Source organism: Triturus cristatus, chromosome 9 (assembly GCF_964204655.1).
Source record: "Triturus cristatus chromosome 9, aTriCri1.1, whole genome shotgun sequence".
Classification (NCBI taxonomy): domain Eukaryota; kingdom Metazoa; phylum Chordata; class Amphibia; order Caudata; family Salamandridae; genus Triturus; species Triturus cristatus.
Genome location: NC_140592.1, coordinates 112,546,872 through 112,569,943, shown reverse-complemented (window position 1 = coordinate 112,569,943; position 23,072 = coordinate 112,546,872). Strand labels below are relative to the sequence as shown.

The following is a 23,072-nucleotide window of genomic DNA, read 5'->3' as shown; positions in this document are numbered from 1 at the left end:
GCTTGTATCATTTGTATAGAATATCAATTTTTCATGTACTAAAGTGACTTTGTCAGCGTAGCTCCTGCAACATCTCTTGGTACTCAATTAGTAATGTTAAAAAAGGTTATTAGCATTGGCTGTACAGTACCACAAATTTAGAAGGTGAGTTTTAATAACCGTTCAATAAAAAGTAAAACTTATAAAATTGCACTTGTTTGTCTTTATCTTTTTTGTATTTCATGTATTTTTAGGTCAAGCATTCAAGACCTCTTGCATATACTTTAGTATAAACTTATACGTGTATGTACTTTGTGGACTCTGGAGATCAGCCCTAGGACTTTTTTTCTGTTCAACTGCCTGATAGAAAACGACCAATAGAGGTCAGTAAAATACCAGAATTGCTTTCTGCTGAGGGGACTTCATTTTTTTAACTGCCTCTATTTAACTTTCTTGATAGAAAACGACCAGCAGAGGTCAGTAAAATACCAGAATCACTTTAGTATTCAGTCTATAGAAATTGTCTTCCACGAGCACCGGTAGACAATATTATTTTTTCCAAATATTGTATTTTCAGTGATATGACCACCGAAGGCCCTGATTTTATATTAAAAACAGAGTTTTGGACTATACCATTTTCTGCTGAAAGGCAATATTTCTCTCCATGTGTTCCCATACTTAGCATGTCAAGCAGTTTGGTGCTTACTTTCCCTCCATGTTAAAGAACAGTAGATGTTTCAGCACCCAGGCTAATGTGCTGCATAGCTAAATACATATAAGGTCCCAAAGGCAAGACTGATTGCATTGCAAATGCTTGTTTTTTTATGCTGCATATTTGCTACTCTTTCTGGTGTGTCTAGAGCAAAAACAGGAAAAAATCTCGGTTTTGCTAATATCTTTCCACCTGATCATGTCATGAATAAAGATTTACGTAGAGCTGTGCTTGTTGGGTTTCAACGAAACCTGCCTTTGCAGCATCTGTTTTTTAATCCAGTCCCTGGTGAAGCAGCAGGTGGTGCTGGATGTGGCACGGACCTACCTTAATAAACACGCCTCTTTTTAATTCATTCCGTGTTGTTTAATTACACTTTGGCTACCACTGGCAGCACTACAGCCACCTGTGTCACACTAGCAGTCATGGCCAAGACAACATTAGTGAGAAGGGAAGATGAAGAGAGAGAGGGAGTGGAGGGGGAAGGGGTAGGGCAGGAGAGGAAAGGGGGAAGGGGAGGGAGAAGGGAAGGGCGAGAGAGGAAGGGCGAGAGAGGAGGGGGAGGGGAAGAAGAAAGGGAGGGAGAGAGAGGAGAGGAGAAGGATGGGGAGGGGAGGGAGAAGGGAAGGGTGAGAGAGGAGGAGGGAGGGGAGGGAGAAGGGAAGGGCGAGAGAGGAGGGGGAAGGGGAGGGCAAGAGAAGAGGGGAAGGGGAGGAAGGGAGAGGGAGGAGAAGGAGGGGGAGGGGGAAGGGGAGACTGAGAAAGGAGGGGGATGGGGAGGGCGAGAGAGGAGGGAGGAGAGGGCTGGAGAGGAGAGGGGATAGAGAAGAGGGGAAGAGAGAGGAGGGTAGAGAGAGGACAAGGAGGGGGAAGTGGAGGGCGAGAGAGGAAGGGGGAGGGAGAAGGGGACGGCGAGAGAGGAGAGGAGATGGGAGAGGAGAGGGGGAGAGAGAGGAAGAGAGAGGGAGGAGAAGGAGGGGGAAGGGGAGGCCGAGAGAAGAGAGGGGGAGAAAGAGGAGGGGAGAGGAGAGGGAGGAAAAGGAGGGGGAGGGCGAGAGAGGGAGGAGAAGGAGGGGTAAGTGACGGAGAAGGGGAGGGCGAGAGAGGAGGGGAAGGGGGAAGAGGAGCAAGAGAGAGAGAGTAAAGGAGAGGGAGGAGAAGGAGGGGGAGGGGCAAGGGGAGGGTAAGAGAGGAAGGGGAGGGAGAAGAGGAGAGAGAAGGGGAGGGTGAGAGAGGAGAGGGGAGAGAAAGGAAGGGAGAGGGAGGAGAAGGGGGGAGAGAAGGGAGAGGAGAGAGAGAGATGAGAGGGGAAAGGGGAAAGGGGAGGGCGAGAGGAGAGGGGACGGTGAAAGAGGAGAGGGGAGTGAGGGTAAGGGAGAGGGAGAAGGATGAGGGAGCAGGGAAGGGTAGGTCGACAAAGTAAGGGGTGGGAGAAGGGGAGGGCGAGAGAGCAGAGGGGAGGGTGAGAGAGCAGAGGGGAGGGTGAGAGAGAAGAGGATAGGGCGAGAGAGAGGAAGGGAGAAGGAGGAGAAGGAGAGGGGAGGGGGAAGGGGAGGTCGAGAGAGGAGGGGAGAGGACAGAGGAGATGAGAGAGGGAGGAGATGGAGAGGGCGAGAAAGGAGAGGGGAGAGAGAGGAAGGGAGAGGGAAGAGAAGGAGGGGAGAGGGGGAAGGTGAGGGTGAGAGAGGAGAGGGGAGAGAGGGGAAGGGAGAGGGATGAGAAGGAGGGGAGGGGAGGGGGAAGGGAGGGTGAGAGAGGAGGGGGCTGGGAGAAGGGGAGGGGGAGAGGGGAGAGAAAGGAAGGGAGAGGGAGGAGAAAGAGGGCAGAGGGGGAAGGGGAGGGTGAGAGAGGAGAGAGGAGAGAGGAGAGGGAAGAGAGAGGAAGGGAGAAGAAGGAGAGGGGAGGGAAGGGAGAGGGTAGAGAGACAGAGAGAGAGAAGCAGGAGAGGGGGAAGAGGAAGGGGAGCGTGAGAGGAGAAGAGAGGGGAGAGGGGATGGGGAGAGAGGAGAAGGGAGAGGGAGGAGAAGGAGAAGGAGGGGAGGGGGTAAGGGTAGGTCGACAGAGATGGGGGAGGGAGAAGGAGAGGTCGAGAGAGGAGAGGAGAGGAGAGGGGAGGGTGAGAGAGGAGAGGGGAGAGAGAGGAAGAGAGAGAGAGGAGAAGGAGGGGCTAGAAGGGAAGGGTGAGAGGGGAGAGAGAGGGAGGAGAAGGAGGGATAGGGGGAAAGGGGAGGTTGACAGAGATGGGGGAGGGAGAAGGAGAGGGCGAGAGAGGAGAGGAGAGGGGCAGGTGAGAAACGAGAGGGGAGAGAGAAGGGGAGGGAAAAGGAGGAGAAGGAGGGGGAGAGAGAACGCGAGGGTGAGAGAGGAGAGGTGAGAGAGGAAGGGAGAGGGAGGAGAAGGAGGGGGATGGAGAAGGTAAGGGTGAGAGAGGAAAGGAGATGGGAGAGGAGAGGGGATGGGAAGGGAGAAGGAAAAGATGGAGGGGGAAGGGGAGGGCGAGAGAGGAGAGGGGAGAGAGGGGAAGGGAGAGGGAGGAGACGGAGGGGAGGGGAGGGAGAAGGTGAGGGCAAGAGAGGAGGGGGAGGGAGAAAGGGAGGGAGAGAAAGGAGAGGGGAGAGGGAGGAGAAGGAGGGGAGAGGGGAGAGGGGAGGGTGAGAGAGGAGTGGGGAGAAGAGAAAAAGGAGAAGGAGAGGGGGAAGAGGAGGGGGAGGGGAAGGCAAGAGAGGAGAGGGGCAAGGGGGAGAGAGAGGGAAGAGAGGGGGAGAGGGGTAGGGAGAAGGCGGAGAAGGTAGAAGGGGAAGGTGAAAGAGGAGGAGGGAAGGGAGAAGGGGAAGGCGAGAGAGGAGAGAGAGAGTAGGAGGTGAGGGAGAAGGGGAGGGAGAGAAAAGAGAGGGGAGAGAGGAAGGGAGAGGGGAGAGAAGGAGGGAGAGGGGGGAAAGGGAGGGAGAGAGAGAAGGGGAAGGGGAAGCTGAGAGAGGAGGGAGACGGGGAGGGTGAGTGAGGAGAGGGGAGAATGAGGAGAGGGGAGAGAGAGGAAGCGAGAGGGAGGAGGAGAGGGGAGAGAGAGGAGAGAGAGGAGAAGGAGAGGGTGAAGGGAAGGGCGAGAGAGGAAAGGAGAGGGCAGAGGTGACAGTGAGAGAGGAGAGGGGAGAGTGGGGATGGGAGAGGGAGGAAGGGAGAGGGAGGAGGGGGAAGGAGAGGAGAGAGAGAAAGGGAGAGGGAGGAGAAGGTGAGGGGAAGGCGAGAGAGGAGGGGAAGGGTAAAGGGGAGGGAAAGAGAGAAGGGGAGGGGAGGGTGAAAGGAAGGGCCAGAGAGGAGAGAAGAAAGAGAGGAAGGGAGAGGGAGGGGAAGGAAAGGAAAGGGGATATGAAGGGTAAAGGTAAGACGAGAGAGGAGAGGGGGAAGGGAGGGAGAAGGGGAGGGGAGGGCGAGAGAGGGGCAGAGGAGAGGAAAAGGCAGAAAGAGGGAGAGAGGAGGTGGTGGGAGAGCGAGGGAGATGGAAAAGAAGAGGTAGGGAGTGATAGAGAGGAAGGGAAAGCCAAGGGAGATGGAGTGAGAAGAAGAGCAGAGAGAGAGAGGTGTGGGGGGTGCACCTTTACGCTCTGTACTCGTTGGCACCAGATGTCTGCCAGATAGGCTCATCTTTGCAGGGCCTGGCACATCACATGCAATAGAAAACCCTTCAGAGATAATGAAGAACACAGCGGAGCAGCTAAATTGGATCTGGGCACAGCTTCCAAGGGGGAGATGCAAGTTGTAACAACTCCACCCAATCCGTAATTCCATTACTTGCGCTGATCTGCTGTAGGTCTAAAAATCACATTATTTGGACAAATGTCTATAGGCCTATACTGATGGGGGGGGGCTGGGGTGTTACCTCCCCCTAATAAATTTATTTTTAGATAAATAGTTGGGTACAGGTGTATTCAGTCAGGTATGGTGAGGTGCCTCTAGGATTTCACCAGGAATATCTATATACACACAGAGGAAAACGTGCGCACATTCTCTCCCTCTCTGTTTTGAAAAATCCTAAAAAATGTTGGATATTTTATCAAATATTGTGTTTTTCCTCACTCACTACCCCTCCAAATCCGGATTCCTCTCCCTTTCCACTGCCCGTTAGGCCCCTCTCCTGCATCCTGCTTGTTGTATAATGTATTATAACATTATATACGAGCTTGATTGTTGGAAAATCTGAAGCTCACAACCCCTCAATTTTACTGGCCAAGCTAAGCCCCTGGTCTTTACTGCTATAAGGTAACAGCAACTCATATAAATCAGGACTATTGGCAAACTCCAGTACTTCTAAAAGTCTAATAAAAAATATATTTAAAATCTTACTTTCACCCCAAGGTGTAACTTTATTAGAAACATTGCTAGAACAACCTAGGCTCTTATTCCAAGTGGCAACATTTCAAATGGAATGATAGCCCGCCTGAAATTTCTCCACTTGCAGTTCTGAGCATCTCAAGGCCCATACGTTTCAGGTCTGCAAGTTCTGAACCCAATACTTTGAGGCCTGGGGTCACCACACCCTTTTCCATCCTGCCAGGTCAGAGGATGTGGTATGAAGCACAGCCCATCATCCAACCCACCTCTGCAGAAGGACAGGGGAAGCAGGCCTTTTTCTGCCCATAGAGGCTGAGGTCACAACCCCAACCAATGTGCTACCCCCCCCCACCACCACCCCGCTGCTGATTTCTGTCAGCTCTGAGCAGGCGGACACAGTCAGCGTTTTTCTTCTTGGAATCAGGAACAAATGCATGGAAAGGAGCCAGTATTAAGGGGTCTGGCCTGTAATTCCATATCACAGGAAAAAATGTTCTAATTGGCAGAATTTGGTGAAGGGATACTGTCTGGAATTGGAAATTCTGTACACCCCGGTATCCCCGCACCAGATTCTGCCACTTTTATAAAAAAGGCATTAAAAATACTGGAGGATCCAATTGTATACAGAGCTCTTTTCATGGTGTCTGGGCATGCGCAGTAAGTACATTAAAGATAATTGATTCCAGGAAGTAATGAATTTTAAAGGTAATCCAGCATGCAGATAATTTGCAGTGATATCAGTGCGAATGTGACTATCCGTGGTCGGTTAGGTAGCTGGCTGCCTTTGCATGGACATTCAAATGTCTGAAGCATACACTTCAGGACAGACACAAGTGGCAGAATCATTTTATGGTGATACTGATAATCCTAGCAGTCCTACCAGAACTTCAGGTTGCTTATGTCCTATCAATTTACAGAAAAAGTCGCTTATTTGGAGCTGTATTTCCAAAAAAGTCTCCTATTGTGGAGCTGTAATTAATATAGAGATTTTGCATTTCTTAAGAACAAATGTGTCAAGGAGAAAACCTTCGCTATCCCCAGCAAAACCTCTATTTTACGAGACAAAGAGTTCATACTTTATCATCAAGTTGTAGATTAGTGACATACATGATCCAGTACACAGTAGAGCTACCATCTAAAGAACACAGTACATTTACAGATGAGGCTATTGTTTTAGACGAGCATCTGTTTCCATGGAGAGAGTAATCCTCAGGTGAGTATTATTATGTAGTGGATGCACCAAGAAGTATTCCATTCTCATCAAAAAGTCTATACTATGAAAGATTTTAATCCCTGGTACCAGCTCCATTCCCAGAGACATCTCTATCCACAATAGCGTATTGATCCCAAGGATCATTTCCATTTCCAGAACTGTCTCTATCCACACAAGAGTCTCTTTTCAAACACTCCACTTCATCACCAGGAGAGTTTCTACCCCAGGACCATCTCCATCACCCACAATGCCTACATTCACAGGAGTGGCTCACACCCAGGAGCATCTCCATTCATAGAAGATTATCAATCTCCAACTGAGTATTTATCTCGAAGAGAGTATTCACCTTGAGAAACGTTTCCATCTGTTTGAGTGTCTCCATGACCAAGAACATCTTGATCTCAAGGAGCATCGTAAGCCCCAGTAAAACTGCCACCCCGTAGGATTCTGAATCTACAGGGAGGTTTGTAGTCCCAGTAGAGTTTGCATCGCCAGCAGAGTGTCCATCCTGAGGAGTGTTCCATCACCAGGAGATTCAGTAATGGTCCCTTCTCCCAGATCATTTCCTTAACAGTAAAGTTTCTATTACAAGAAAGGCGTATGTTCCTAGGAGCTTATACAATCCCACAAGAGTTTTCATCATCAGGAGAGTGTGCAATCCCATGAAAGGTCTATCAGGACAAGAGTTTTGAGCCACTGCTCATAATCAACCTTGAAATTTGCATCCAGCAAAAGGGTTTGGATTCTCGTTTTTGTCCCCAAGCAATATTCAACCTCTAGGAGAGTTTGCATCCCCAGAATAATTAACATGTTCAGGAGAGGTCACACCCAAAGGAACATTTGCAGCCCCAGAATAGGTTTCAAACCCTGTATAGTTTCCATGCAAAGAAAAGTTTTGATTTTGAGATTACTTATGGCAAGCAATGTGAGCTAACCATAACTCTGCCTTTTTCATTGCAGAACTGACCTACGCTTGGATCTTTAATGAATACCCACCATTTGTGCAGCAGGACAATCGCAGATTCGTCTCACAAGTAACTGGAAATTTATATATTGCAAAAGTGGAAAGGTCAGATGTGGGCAACTACACCTGTTTGGTGACAAATACTGTAACTGATACCAGAGCCCTGGGTCCCCCCACTCCTCTCACACTGAAGCACGATGGTGAGTTCTGGAACCAGAAGTCTTCTGTATGTAATAGTGGGTGAGTGGGTGAGTGGGTGAGTGGGTGAGTGGGTGAGTGAGTGAGTGAGTGAGTGAGTGAGTGAGTGAGTGAGTGAGTGAGTGAGTGAGTGAGTGAGTGAGTGAGTGAGTGAGTGAGTGAGTGGGTGGAAAGGAAAACTAAAGAAATCTACATGCAGCTTGGTTGTTATTTTTTAACCTCTGAAGGTGTATTTCATGTCCCTGATTAAATCAATGTGGAAATTGCATCTTTTGAATCCCTTTTATCTAGAACATAAAGACAGTAGATTGTGGAAATATGTGATCTAACTGAAACATATTGTCAGGGTGCAGGAGATAAGAATGTTGCTTGAGATCAATGACTGGAAAAGAGATCATCTTTGGCAATAATCAGGATTTAAGGTGTTACCTGTGTTTGTATTGATCATCAGTGTAATAGAGAGTTTGAGCTACTGGGAGGTTCAAGGTCAAGTAGAACTTAATGCAGACAGAGGAAGAAATTTGCTGCACAAGGATTTCAGTCTCTGCCCAGAACCTACTCAGTGGCTGTTGCCAGAGGACTTGAATGTCATTCCTTTGTGAAACTGTGGATCAGTGCTTCGGGTCAGCCCAACTGTGTAGTCAGTGGAGTTTGAGAGTCCACTCTGGTGAAACTATACTAACACTACAAACATCTCTAATGTTGTAATCAGAACAGAGCTCATTTAACCGATGTGTGCAGTGGTAGTTCCTCAACACTAATAAATAATGAGTATGTAAGTATGTTACCATTTTCTCTATGGTGCCACTGCTGTGACTAGACAGGTGGCAAGTGTCACAAGTTTAACACCTTTTTGTAGCATATGAGTGATACAATACTGGAAGAAAATTATAATTATGGATTTGGGAACTTTTCATCGTGTAATTGAAAACTTGCAGAATTCGTTTAATGGCCTAGCCATAGCTTGTAGAGCTCCCCACTTTTCCTTTGTCTAGATGCTTGCATTCTTTTCTATTGCGAGTGTTACCGACTATTGTAAACAATGAGCAGGTTGTACGCAAGTGTTGTTGTACCGACAACTCGCAAAAGTTTTGTACAAAAGTATACACCTTGCTTAGCCTTTCCTCCTGAATCACTGACACAAATTACACATATGTACAAAATAATAGCACACAATCCCCACTCCTCAGGACCTTCGTAACTTTTGTGTGATTTTTTTTTTTTTTTTAAATCCCAACTTCACACACCCATAATAAACATACTTTGGAAAAGCAGGACTTGTAGCTGCAGCAACAGCTGCTTACCAGTGTCTGAGCAGTTAATGAGGAAACATGTCTGGCAGTATCAAGAGCTGCAGAAGAGTAAAAAAACTGAAATCCAGCAATAACTGAGCATGAAACACAACTCTATGGGGAGAAGAGACACTATTAATAAGCAGAGGGAATATAACTGAAAGGATACCAGAATGTAAACTGGGGAAACCGTTACAGCAAAACTATCAAGACAGCTAGGTGATAAAAAAGTAAGATAAAACCTAAAGAGACTGCAGTATGATTATTAACCACACTGAACACCGCCAATGCAATCGCCGCCCCCTTTGTACCACTGACAACCACAGCAAGCCCCTCTTCCCCCTTCTTTGTCCTCACACTCCTCTGTATTATCTCTTCTGTACAGATCTTCATTGCATTATATTTGCACCCTATAACATGCAATCATGCATACGTACATATGTACATAGGTGTTAATACACAATAACATTAAACTGATTTAAACGAAACAACAGGTCCTCAAATAAGAAATTTCAGACAACCTGGCGAGATCAAGAATGGGTTCCGGTGGGTTTTCCTACCAATCTAACTGTGCAATTCCCAAAACACAGAAAGAGGAAAGTGAGTTACCGCCCAGGCAACTGAGATCGCTTGGGGCTGAAAACCAATGAGGAGCCCACAAGCTCCCTTCGTCAGTTTCATGAAAGGCACTTGCCTGTCCAAAAAGGCATCATAAGCAGACACTACAATAATACAGTTTCAATAGGAAGAATGTGACTCCACCTTTAGATTTGCTTTGTTCTGGGAACCAACACACAGGTAGGTAGGTATCACAAGCAAAGAGCTTCTGGTATATCAATCCCCACCAGATGATTCTCAAAGGTAGTGTACAGATTCTCAGCATTGCTTCATGTACGGCCTCCGCACACCACGGGAATCCTGGAAGTACAGTTCATCTCGAGAGCTGGAGCTTCTGGGTGCAGAGTTACAGCATGCGGAAAGTGGATGTGATCAGGTACAGCTCCATCGTCACCAATAACTTGGTGCAATGTGTTTCAGGAGTTGTATATTTTGTTTGCATGGTCACCGCAGCCGATTGCAGTGTAGGTCTTCCACTGGAACAGAAGCTTGCCTTGTAAAATAAATGACAACTAACACTGATAACTGAAACAAAGCTTCTCAGGAGCAACCCCCTCGACTTTCCCTCAGTGAACAGTGTACAGCACTGAGGAGTGATGTGATCCCAGTGAATAATGCTGGTGAGGCAGCTCCGTGCTGTAGAATAGACTTGGTAAAGGCGATTCAACATAGAAGAGCAGAGGCCCTGATAGACCCTGCTGCAATACTGAAGGATTATATTGGCAGCAGTCAACTATTGTGGAAAGACACCAAAGAAGCAGATCATTCTCAGGTTTTACATTTGGAAGAAACCAAGATCACAGACATGGCTGACTGGATTGGAAAAGGTATTATATAAATACAATGGTTCTGTCGGGAATTTATAATTTCTTTTAGAAAGTTCAAAAAATATTCATTACATGTAACAGATATCAGATAAATGAGGAAAAAAAGGCACACACCAATGAAGTTTTCAATTTGGTAATTTAAGGGAATAAAGTATTATGGGCTGTCGTAATACATAAGTTCAAAAGAGCAAAATATTGGTGACTTGTGGTGATAAAGTGACGTGATGATAAATAGTATATACAATATATTTCAAATGCGGTAAAAGTGAATAAGTAGAATAGAAAGGTACATTATTTCTTGATATGTCTTTATGGTTTTTCACATATGCTACAAGATCCTATGTGATGACGCACCCTTATATGTCTACACAATGCTTCTGATAACAGATTAATTCACATAGGCTCTTGTAGCATATGTGAAAAACCATAAAGACATATCAAGAAATAATGTACCTTTCTATTCTACTTATTCACTTTTACCGCATTTGAAATATATTGTATATACTATTTATCATCACGTCACTTTATCCCCACAAGTCACCAATATTTTGCTCTTTTGAACTTATGTATTACGACAGCCCATAATACTTTATTCCCTTAAATTACCAAATTGCAAACTTCATTGGTGTGTGCCTTTTTTTCCTCATTTATCTGATATCTGTTACATGTAATGAATATTTTTTGAACTTTCGAAAAGAAATTATAAATTCCCGACAGAACCATTGTATTTATATAATACGCCCACCCAGGTTCTGAGGGACACCGGGTCACCCCATTATTTTTGCTCAATGGATTGGAAAAGGGGCTGTGCCCAAGGAGAGACAATAGAGGTTGTTGTTCTCAATAATTTTAGCTCGGTGAAGATTGCTACAATTGTCCCAATTTTTCTTCATCTAGTTGTTGCTAGTAGATCAGGAATAAAGATAGTGCTAAAGTGGGTTATTTTTATCCAGTCTTAGCAAGTGTCATCAGTTTAAATAAAAAAGCAAGTTAATCTGGATGATCCAATGACCTCTGCCAAGGGACAAATGCAGAGAATTAGTCCGATGGTGCGTAGAGCTGAGCCCTGTGGGGCGCACCAATGGATCAATATTGCGAAGCCTGACAAAGGAGGCAGGAATGGCCTGGGGAATGTCCTCGGTGATGGAGACACAAGCTGAAGTTCGAGCCCTAGCTCCTGGAGAGAGTGAAGTCAATCCAGTAATATGCCAGGTCCCATGATGCCAACCACTCCTATCACTGGAGGGAGTAATGAACACACAGAATTCCTTAGCCACTATGGAAGCTAGATACAATGTCATCGAAAAGCAGGGCCGGGCTGGGAACGGAAACCGGCCCTGGCAAACTGCTCAGCTGGCCCCCCTGGGGTGAGGGAGAGTGCGGCTGAGCAGTTTGCGAGGGCCGGTTTCGGCCGATTTTGTTACAGGGAGCCCATATTGTAAGAAAAACAGCCCCCAGGGGCCCAAAACCAGCCCCCACCCTAGCAGCCTACCGGGGAAATGCCCGGTGCCCGCTATGGCCAGTCCGGCCCTGTCGAAAAGTGATCAACGTTACTCCGGCGTTGCTCTTTTGGTTCTCTCATATTGAAGAGGTGCTTCTAAGTTTCATTGAATGAGAAAGGTCAAGGAAGAGTTTCCTAAGCAGGGTAAGATAATAGCAGATTTGTGTCTGTTATGTCTATGGGCAGAGAGTTTTCTGGAACTTTTCACCATGGAACGTTGATCGACCTCTTCAGTAGTCGAGGGGCTGTCCCTGCTCTGCTTCGCCCCCTGTATTACATCCATTGTTTTAATGTTTTTTTTTAAACCCATGCCTCTATCTGTGAACATTTTTTTTCCCCTGTCACCCTCTTCCTGAGACCTTTTGTTTGCTAGGGGAGGAGTACAAACATGAGCATGGTTGATGGAGGGAGTCTTGGGATGTGCGAAGTTTGTGTAATTTGCTTTAATATAATTGTGCAAAAGTTTGGGAAAGTTACGTGAAATTGTTTGTAAGTATGCAAAATGCAAATCTGTCATTTAGCGCTACATTTCCATATAAACGGCATCTTCGCATCAATTTTTCATCTGAGGAAGCATTTTGCGCTAAAACAATAGCGAAGAGAACACAAACACAGGAACACAATTGAACAAACCCATCTAACAAAAACCCTGAGACCCCAATAACCAAGAAGTCAGTGCATTAGCTTATGTCTCGCTTTACAACTATTGGATGTGACTTAACGGCTAGAGCGGCCGACTTTGAAGCTGTGAAACCAGGGTCGAGTTTGGCGGGAGGCTCAAACATCCTGTGATTCTGGGCAAATCACTTAATCTCCCCATGTCTAAAAAAAAGGAAAAATCAATTAATGTGTCCATCTGTAATGCAACTGGTGCTCATGTAATTTGGGTCGGTTTTGCTCCATATAAAACTGCAAAACAATTTTTTTTAAATTACCCATTGTAGCATAATATATTTTTTTACTGATATGTCAAGGACGAATTAAATCGAACTGCCCTTCTACCCAATAATGCTTTTAAAATAAAAAATATATATATAGAAAAAAACTGGGCATGCATTCAGTGTAATAAAAAAACCTTTCTATTGAATACCAGATCCCAGCTATATTTTTTTTCTAGTTTACTTTTTTCTGAGACTGTCAAGTGTCTTAACAATTCTCAGACTTAAAGAGGTTAACACTGTTTAAAAGCAGCTGAATTGATGTATTCCCAGAGCTCGGCGGTGTTTAAGCGCCTGCTTTTCCTCCCGTGCAAACAAATAAAATTGATGCATTAGCGAAGCAGTCTCAGTGCTCGCGGCTGATTGGAGGCCTCTCGCGCGCATCCTGCTCCGTGTCTTTCATGTGTGTCGTGCACACAGTGGGATACTATCTGTCGCTTTACGAGCCTGACTTGTGTTGTATTGTTTTATGACAATAGAGATGCACTCTGCATGTTCATAGCGGCCCAGCAGGTGGCACACAGCATCATACAAAAACCTATAACCATAAACAAACACAAGCAAGACTCCAGCTGCAGCACAATAAAGTGCTCCCTTAGTGCTGATGCTCAAATCGCTGGTACATTTGCATACATTTTTTTCAAATTTGGATAAGTAGTTTAGTCCAGTTTTTTAGGGTTGGATTTTGACAGCACAGGTGACAAACAGACCTCTTGTTTACAATAGACCTAGAGTAAGGGTGACCAGAATTTTAAAGCACAAAAACGAGAAATAGTAGAAGGACTACAATTTTACTTCAACCAAACGCACAGAATGACTGCGCTAATCACCATCAAATTACAAAAGAGGCAGTAAGAGCATAAATGAAATTTAATTTTTAAAGCCAGTATCATGCCTGTTAATTATATTGCATTATTATAACAGTTGCTAACTATTCCTGCTTAAAAAACATAAAAGGGCGCCTCCTACTATTTTCACTAGACCCTCTAATAACAGGGACAAGACCTAGATTTACCAAAACCTGCCAGAACAGCTGGTGAAAAACCGTGACTGTCCTGGCAAATCCGGGACGCCTGGTCACCCTACATAGAGTGGGCTTAAGCTCGACCCCTTTCACCCACTGACTTTCTTCAATCAGCCTCTTTGAGCATCGGTTAGATACTTTAGGCCTAATTTAGATTTTGGCAGCCAGCTTGTTTCTCCGTTATCAAGATAGAGAAAATTACTACATCGCCCTGATGGAGGCGCCGCCCACCTACTTTAGAAGTGACTGCCAAGCAGTCGGTTATTTCTAAAGCATTCGCAAGAACCACTGTCACAGCCGTTCCTGTCAATGCTTTTTAGGTCTCGCCTGACCCAGCGCATGCGCTGATCTGGCGAGACTTATTGAGAGGGCTCCAAAAAGTGCTACCAGGCCAGCCTAGAGCTACAGTGCATGTGCGCGGGCGCGCGCGCCGCGCTTTACCACGATTACTTTCACTTTCGCGGCCGCATGGCCGCTTTGATGTTTGATCGCGATCGTGATCACTTTCACTTTCGCGGCCGCACGGCCGGTTTGCATAGCCAATAGGTCTCGCTTTTGGGACCTTATAAGTATTTAGTTATGCAACTGTTGCATAGCTAAACACTTATAAGGTCCTAAAGGCGAGACCTATTGGCTATGCCAATGCTTGTTGAAGTTTGGTGCAGAGCTCCGTCAACATGACGGCGCCTTGCACCAAACTGGTTTCATTTTTATGTTCTAAAACAAAATCCCTAAAGCCTGATTTTGTTTGGAAAATAAAAAATAAACTGCTCCCCTAGCCATGGGAGTCGTCTCCCAATGGAGTCGTGCATTCAGCAGTTTTCACTGCCCTTACCACCAGGGCTTTGCCGGCGGGGAAGGACAGTTAAAACTGACCTCAAATTCCGTCCATCCAAATCAGGCAGGTGGAATTAGAGGTCTGGCTCCAACAGCACTTACTCCGCAGGGCCGTCAGAGGAGATTAATAATGGCAGAGACAGAGTAGACTATGCCGTGATTAAACCTATGGTATGCCCACATCGAAACTGTGTGATCTTGGCCGTATGTATACTCCGTCGTCGTTGTGACGAGATAGGCACACCGCCAAGACATAAATCAGGCCCCCTGTCTTATTGGCTCAGCCCTGTGGAGTATCACCCTCTCACCTAATTCTCTTTGGATGTGTGCTTCCACCTTCACCTGAGTGCTACCTGAGGGACTACTTTACAACATTAGCTCTTTCCATCCGCTTCTGCTGGCTGCTGGAATGTGCTAACGTGTTTGAACATTAAATATAGACCTATTAGCTCTGCCATTGCTTGTTTATAGCGTGTTACAGCATGAACAGGAACAAACCAGTCATGTGCACTTATGATGTCATAGTGCTACTGTTCACCATAAAATTCCCTTGTGTATGTACCTCTCACCTGAGAGTCGGCTTGGGCATATCAACGCCTTGGAATCATTTTCACCCTCTCAATATGACAAATGCACCCCATAGACTTCAATGGGCTCACCTGTCCAGCGAACCTTCCCAACAACACTCCAAAAAAATTACTTTCTACAGTTCACTTCCATAGGATTCTGTGCCACAACCTTTTTACTTCACCCTCCTTGAAATCTCACATGCTGAGAGGTATGTCTGTATATAAGGGGAGCATGTTCTGTGTATTTTTCACAGACCTTCTGTTGCGCCTGTTACCCTGCCACTGATCACCATGCCAGTTATAACATATATTAAGAAATCTGCTGGCAAGCTAATGAGCAGAGAGCCCGCAGTCTCAAAGTGAACTGCGGCTAACCTACAATGTTGCTCAAACAAAGGGTTACATTGCAAGAAGAAAGCTTCAATAAAGGTGATTTAGTCTCACCCTGGGGTAGCTGAGCCTGAGCAGGAAGGCAATCCTGGAGAAAAAGGAATTTGGTTTTGTACGCAACAAACCAACTTAAAATACTAAATACTGAAAAAACACTGAGCTTAAGGTCTACACCGAGATGTAAAAACATGAATGTACATTCAATAAATAAACAAAGGAAGTGGTTCAGAAAAGAGATGGAAACGTTAGGCAAATATATAAATATATTGAAAACAAGTTGCCAAAAGTTGTCTGTTGGAAGACAAAGGAAATGGAAATCAATCAAAAAGCCCAAGTTATCTCTGGAGGCCCCAGCAATACCTTGACACCTCAAGGGCCCGACCAACAACTGGACGCCATCACACTGAAGCCGGTCCCGGGTCATGCAAAAGTTGACTCATTTTTCTAACACGAGGACTGTATCTGTGCAGAGAATCACATGGTTCTATAATCAATGCTTGAGCCATAAGTGAACACTGACCATGATGAGCCAAAAGGTCAGAGCTTACAAGAGGCCAAGCAGAGGGCAGCTGGCAAGAATTATGGCCAGATTGGTAGTGCTCAATCCTGGTTAAGCTTTTTTTAATTGTAATTTAGGTTCTTCTTTCGACTCTTTAAAATAAGTACATTTTCAAATGACTGACACCTAGACGATGCATTTATAAGATGGATAAAGAATTCTGATTACTAGTGATCCATACTTGAATAACCAACATTTTTAACACTGCTATATGCTTGACTTTATACTTCTTTCCAGTGGTTGGTGGTGATTGCATGCCTTATCACAGCAGGATGGATTGAATTTGGACTGTGCTCTGATGCTTATTGTCTGCAGACACACAATGTAAACATGAAACTGAAAGATGTAAAAGAACCCCGCTCCTCTGCCACAGAGTTGGCATTAATTATATTAGTAATGGTCAAAAATAATGATTATGACTCGCACATAAATCCAGAATTCTTGTCAGCTCTCGTGCCAACCAATGTCTATAAACTAGAATCTGATCTTTCCCTAATTACTACCTATGCAAGCTAATTAACAGAGAAGCAATCAGGTGGTGTTAGATTTCTTGAATAATAGCTTGTAAAGCATACTCTCATAGAATATATGGTTATTCCAAATAAAACACCCCTGGAAGGAACTATAATTAGCAAATCAGATATTCAGACAAGCAGGTTAATTGTACCCGGAGACTAGGGAGAGTAAAGCCATATATATATATATATATATATATATTACCTACTGGCGGTCGCCAGTAGGTAGTTATAGTTAGGACCCCTTTTCCATAGGAAATCCGCAACATTCTATTTTGAATAACTTTGGCGCCGGTCGACGAATCCTCGCGAATTTTTCAAAATAGGTGGGGCGCTACGCTCCGCTCCTACCCTGAAAGTCTCGGGGGGATTCGTCAAGCGGGGGCTGAGATAAAAGGGGGGTCCCAAAACGCGTTTTTCCCATGCATTTTTCCATAGGACCTTTAGACAGGGCTACAGCCCGAACGGCTGAACAGATTTACTTGAAATTTGGCAGAGAGGTAGTCCTCAGGTCAAGGAAGTGCCTTTTGTAGGTTTGGTGTAAATCTGTTCAGTATTTCCTGAGAAAATAGCATTTAAAAGCATATATATATGTGGGCGGAGCCTAACCACACATCTCATCCTGAGATCTGATTGGCTGTCAGCACTTCATCCAAGAAGTGTTGGCAGCCATCTTGGGACCAATATACATGATAGCACCTCATTAAAAAGCATTGCAGTTAATAGAAGGTTTTAAGACTTTAGTTACATTATAAATCATTTGTTGATGGTACCATACTCATTTTAGGAATTGTGGTATGTTCTAAGGTGATTTCACCATGTGAAAAAGCCTTCTGCTGGGATATCATGATTGAGAGAAAAATATTTTCTCATGCTTTTACCACAGAGGTTTGGAAGGTGATCTATAAGCTAAACTGAGAGCTTATTTTCTGTAAATTCACATTATCTTTCTCAGTCATGTGAGAATGAAGTCTGACATTCTCAGTAAAACATGTACATCCAACAAGGGCAGAGACTGTCAGTTGATTCCTTTGTGTTCTACTGCAGCTTCCCAGAGTGTTCCAAAGAACTACTAGAGCGCTAACAGTCCTACCTATGATAAACGTATGGCACACCTGAAGCCATCTTGCTTGGAATAAAGTGGTAACTCTTAAAACATTTAATTTCAAAAGGAACAAAATGAGGGGGTTCATTTTTCCATAAAAAGTATGATTAGTGCTGCAGAAAGAAAAATTAGGGCACATTTTGAGTGACTTCTCAAATCCTCTTCTATTTCATTAAAAAATTCTGACATGCAGACTGAAACATGAACTTTCAATACCAGCAGCAGTTTTCCCTGGTGAGCAGTAGCTTTACTACAGTGATCTAATGAGCAAAAAGAGTGCTAACATTCTGAATTTATGGCAAATGTGTGACACATCTGAATGCCTTCTTGATGGAATCAAAGTAAAAAACTGAAAGTATTTCCTACTGAGGAGACTGCAGTAAATGAGGAAATTAGGAAACTTCATAACAAATAAGTCTCCCAAGATGGCCACCAGAGACAAAAGAGCCCAAATGTAGCCCAAATATCACCCAGATGTAGCCCAAGTATAGCCCAATGACAGAATGTCCCAGAATGTTCTTAAAAACAACTAGAGCGCTTACTGTCTTCATTATGACAAAAGTATGGCACACCTGAAGCCATCTTGATTGGAATAAACTGGTAACACTTAAAACATTTAATTTAAAAAGGAACACAATGAGGGGGTTCATTTTGCCATAGAAATTATCATTAATGCTGAAGAAAGAAAATGAGGGCACATTTTGAGTGACTTCTCAAATCCTCTTCTATTTCATTAAAAAATTCTGACATGCAGACTGAAACATGCACTTTTAATACCAGGAGCAGACTTCCATGGTGAACAGTAGTTTTACTACAGTGATCTAATGAGCAACTAGAGTGCTAACATTCAGAATTTATGGCAAATGTGTGACATATCTGAATACCTTCATGATGGAATCAACGTAAAAAACTGAAAGCATTTCCTACTGAGGAGACTGCAGTACATGAGGAAATTAGGAAACTTCATAACAAATAAATCTCCCAAGATGGCCACCGGAGACAAAAGAGCCCAAATGTAGCCCAAAATCACCCAGATGTAGCCCAAATATAGCCCAATGACAGAAGTGTGCAAAACACTTATTATTTAGTGTTTTTGCAGTGTTATATAGTGCAGACTTGTCAGGTATTGGAGTGCTTTACATGAGCATTGGTTACATCACACAAGCACATATTCATTTTGGTTGTAGACATGGGGAGACTAAGTGATTTGACCAGAATCACAGAATGTCGAGCTGAAGCAGAAACTTCAACCTGGTTCCCCAGTTGCAAAGTCTGCAGTTCTGGAAGTAACACCACATCCTCTCCCCTAAGTGCAACATTTAATCAAGTGGTCAACTGGATAAAAAAACATAAAGATAACAAATAATTTAAAAGTGCTTTGTCGCTATTTGAAAACTCAGACAAAATGTCCTTATTTTAGTCTTTTAGAGCACTAACCATAATTTTGATGCCAATAAGACCCTCTCATATATGTAATTTCTAAAGGAAATGCTCTAGGTATTACAGTTTTGATTACATCAAGATGATGTCAGGCGTTCCACACTTTTGTAATAAATATAGAATGTTAGCAATCTAGTTGTTCATTGGGATACTGTTGAGAGGCAAAGGCCAGGGGCACGGACTCTGAAAATTGAAGGCAGGTAGGAGAGTGCAAAGGCAACAATTTAACCACACTGAGCAGGCAGGAAGGGCCGTGGAAGCACAACAGACTATGGAGGGCAGTGGAAAGGGGGGCAGGGGCAACAAACCAACAATACAGGACTTGCAAGAGAGGCTGGTGGAGGGAAGATCTATTACGGGTCAAGGAAGCTAGAGGCGGTCCCCAGAGCCCCAGGAGCCACCACAGAACTGAGCAGGAGAGTGAGTCAGGGACAAAAGGGGCACCTTAATTTGAGCCGGGGTGCCTAGGAACGCTTGCTCCAAAAATGAAGAAAACAGACATATGAGACATGGAATTGGTGGCAGAATACAATGGCAGTTTAATGAGAAGATACAACTTCAAAGAAACCGCAGAATAGAGACATAAAGTACAAAATACAGAATCCAGATAATCATACAGCTGTCATGATATTCTCTGTATCTCAATTAATGTACTGACAGAGAGAGAGAGAAAACACATCTATAAATGCATCATGAGAAACAAGTTACACCAAGGAAAATGTTACCTAGGAACACTCACGTTTACTCTTAGAGCAAGCATTCCTGCAATTACAATACAAAATCTTTTAAATGCAAAAGTAAAGAGAACAATGGTTAAACATAACATGACATTTCATATAGGTAAAATAGAATAAGATACTTCAAGCAAAGCAGAGCAAGACATTTTAAGCAAAGGAAGACAAGAGCTCCCAGCTCTTGGGGAAAACCTGCACAGCCTGTTAACCTACATACAGACGGCGAGGTAGTCCGTCGATATCTGTGGGTGCTCCCTTTTTATATCATTTTGTGGGCTCCTTTGCACGCTACATCTACCTACGTATGCTACCCAAAAGCTTCGTCTGCAGATTTTACCAGACATTTCGTCATTTACCCACTTAATGCTGACAATGGACTGGGTGAAAAGGTCAGTCTCTCAGGCCAATCGCTTATCGTAAGTTCCATAGAGCAAGCAGAAAATAATGGGTATTGTACGGGAATTCAATATATTCATGTACAAAATCTCCTCAGTTCTCCTAACTTGACGCTCTGCGGTTGCCACTTCCTTAAAAGCGGGAAACCTGCCCAGGAAGCAAGTACCAGTCCAGGATGCAGCCTACTGTATGTCGACAGCTTCAGTGGGATGTTGAACTTTGATACCGAGCACGGAGCACTCGGGTAGGGTGGGGGCTACTAGTTTGGAGCAGAAGGCCTCGCAGACCTGCCTTCAGACTGCTATACACTAAAATTGCAGAGCTATGGTCAATTTAACAAAGAGGCCTACATATTGAACAGAAGGGCCTACACAGGGGTTTTATGCTGGCTGAGTGGTAAGGATGTCTCAGGATAATTATATAGCAACACAGGACCCGCTGGTCAATTTAATACGGCCTACAAATGCGGCTGGCAGGGCAAGGACAAGGGTCTCATACTTCAGGTGTGGACAGAACGGGCCAGGGGCCCCCTGTGATACAAAATCTACCCTCCTTCAAGGCTGTGGCAATGTAATAGACCATTGTGGGCAGAAGGAAGAGGCAATGGTAGTACAACCATACATGCCAACAGACCCGATTCAGCCAGGAAACGTCCAATGTTTTTAAGCTCAAATGGGCTTTATTTGATCTGTCTCCTGTCTACAATATCCTCTTTTTCAATGTAACTCAAAGGGGAAAATCAATACCCCAGTTTTTTTTCAAAATCTCCCTCTTACCAAGTTCAAAATGTTCGCAAGTATGGTACATTGGAACAAGGAAGGAAATGGGATAGGGACATGGACTTGGATAACAGAGGACAAGAGGGACATGGAGAGGTGCACCAAACTGACCCTGCAGGGCAGGCATCAGGGTTTGCAGCAGCACAATACACCACACAGGGCATGTAGGACGGGAGTGCAGCACAACAATCCATAGAAAGCAAGAGGGAGGGGACAGGACCATGCACATGGACAACAGAGAACAGAGGGGCAAGAGGCAATGGTAGCTAGCTGACCATAATGGACAGACAGGAGAGAAAGCTGCAGCATTACAGACCATAAAGGGCAGTAGGGACGGATCAGGGGCATTACAATGGAACAGACAAGCCAGGAGGGAGGGAGTAGGGGTCTTCACATGTAAACAGAGGGCTGGGGGCAAGGGGGCAGGGCAGGAGCAGCAAGATAGCCATGGAGGTCAGGCAGGATGGGCACTAGAAGCAAGACACACCATGAAGAGCAACAGTGAGACTGTGATGGCATACACACAGACCATGGAGGGAAGGTGGGAGGGGGTCAGGGGCAGCTAACTGACCACACAGGGAAGGTGGGAGGGGCCATGGCAGCACAGAAGACCAATGGCTATGATGGGCAAGAAGGAGGGTGCAGGGGCATGCACAAAGGACGATGGAGGATAGAAGGGAGGGTCAGGACCTGTGCACAGACAAGAAAGTTCAGGGGAAGGGACCTCACAACAGACCACACGGGGCAGGCAGGAGGAGCAGTTGCAGCACAACAGACCAGGGAGGGCAGAAGGGTGTGGCAGTACAATGGACCATGTAGGACAGGAGGAAGAGGATAGGGGCATGGCATGTGGACAGGCAGGGTGGAGGTGGCAGGGACAGGTTACAGTCATCTGACAATGCTAGGCAGGTGGGAGGGGAGTGGCAGCTCAACAGAACACTCAGAGTAAATAGGAGTGGCAGGTCCATGGGACATGGTGGGCAAAACGGATGGAGCAGGGGCATGCACAAAGACATCGGAGGGCAGGGGGAAGGAGAATAGGGGCAGCAAGCTAAGCACAGAGTTTAAGCAGGAGGTCAATGATGGGGCATAGAATTGGGCAATGGAGGGCAGGAGGAGTGGACTGGTACATCATACTAAATTGAGGGCAGTGGCAGCACATCAGACCATGCATGGCAGGAGGGAGGAGGCTATTCCATGGATTCACACAACAGAGGATAGGGAGGAGGGGGATGGGGCAGCAAGCTAACTGTTCAGAGAAGGCGGGTATTAGGAACTTTATTGTTTTTAAAACATTGAGTCTGTGCGAACTACTTAAAATATGAACAAGTATGCAGCATAATCTCACTTTTATTCAGGAAGAAGAGGACGTTTGTGACTGTGACTCCGGGCTCACTTGGCAGAAACACCCCCTGACCCTCCACCCCCTATCGCAAAATGTAATGCCCGTGAAAAGGGTAGGTGAACACAGTGTTATATAGAACATAGTCCTGAGAGCACGATTGAAAATGAAAACTAGATATAGTGTATGGTATAAACTATGCACCAAAAAGTGTGATATAAGATGAACCGGGCGTGAAATATAATATGCAATACATTGTGCGCAATGACAGATTCATTGGAGAGCGCGAGATAGCACAGGCACTAGCGCGTGCTATGCGATATGCGCCTTGGAGCGTAATATGCACAGGGCAGTGTTGTGTAACCTAACTAGTCTCTAAAGTTGTAATATAAAATATGTGCTGGGGAGTGTAACGTTGCATATGCACTGTGACACAGATATGGATCGCAGATTGTAATATGTATGGCATAGCACTGTGCGTTATAACATAGGCATCGAGGAAGGCACGTTAGATGGGGCAATATAACCCGTGCGAAGACAAGTGTGGCATGACATATTCACGGGGTGGTGTTACAGTGCACATGGGCTAGAGAGTGTCATAGCATATGCACTAGCTAGTGGAATACAACACAGAGGTGTGTGGCACTCGGCAGGCAATGGTGGGTGTAACACAGCATTGGGCTCTGTCAGGAGCGCGCTGTGACTCTCAAGTGATGTTCGTCCCCTTTCCAGAGAGTAAAATAAAAAGTATTACACATCCGGCAGTGGATGTGTGTTTTATTAACCGTGAGGGGGGTTTCTTGCATAGTTT

The 23,072-nt window shown here is 45.1% G+C and overlaps 1 protein-coding gene across 2 annotated transcripts in view; it reads left to right on the top strand.

Annotated features, from left to right (window-relative positions):
• Nucleotides 1–23,072, top strand: part of LOC146797499 (contactin-4-like) — a 976,366-nt gene that overhangs the window by 662,447 nt on the left and 290,847 nt on the right. For both annotated transcript variants that reach the window (XM_085624519.1, XM_085624518.1), the window contains exon 6: nt 7,194–7,397. In XM_085624519.1, coding sequence (XP_085480645.1) covers nt 7,194–7,397 — 204 coding nt within the window. The remainder of the gene's footprint in view (nt 1–7,193; nt 7,398–23,072) is intronic.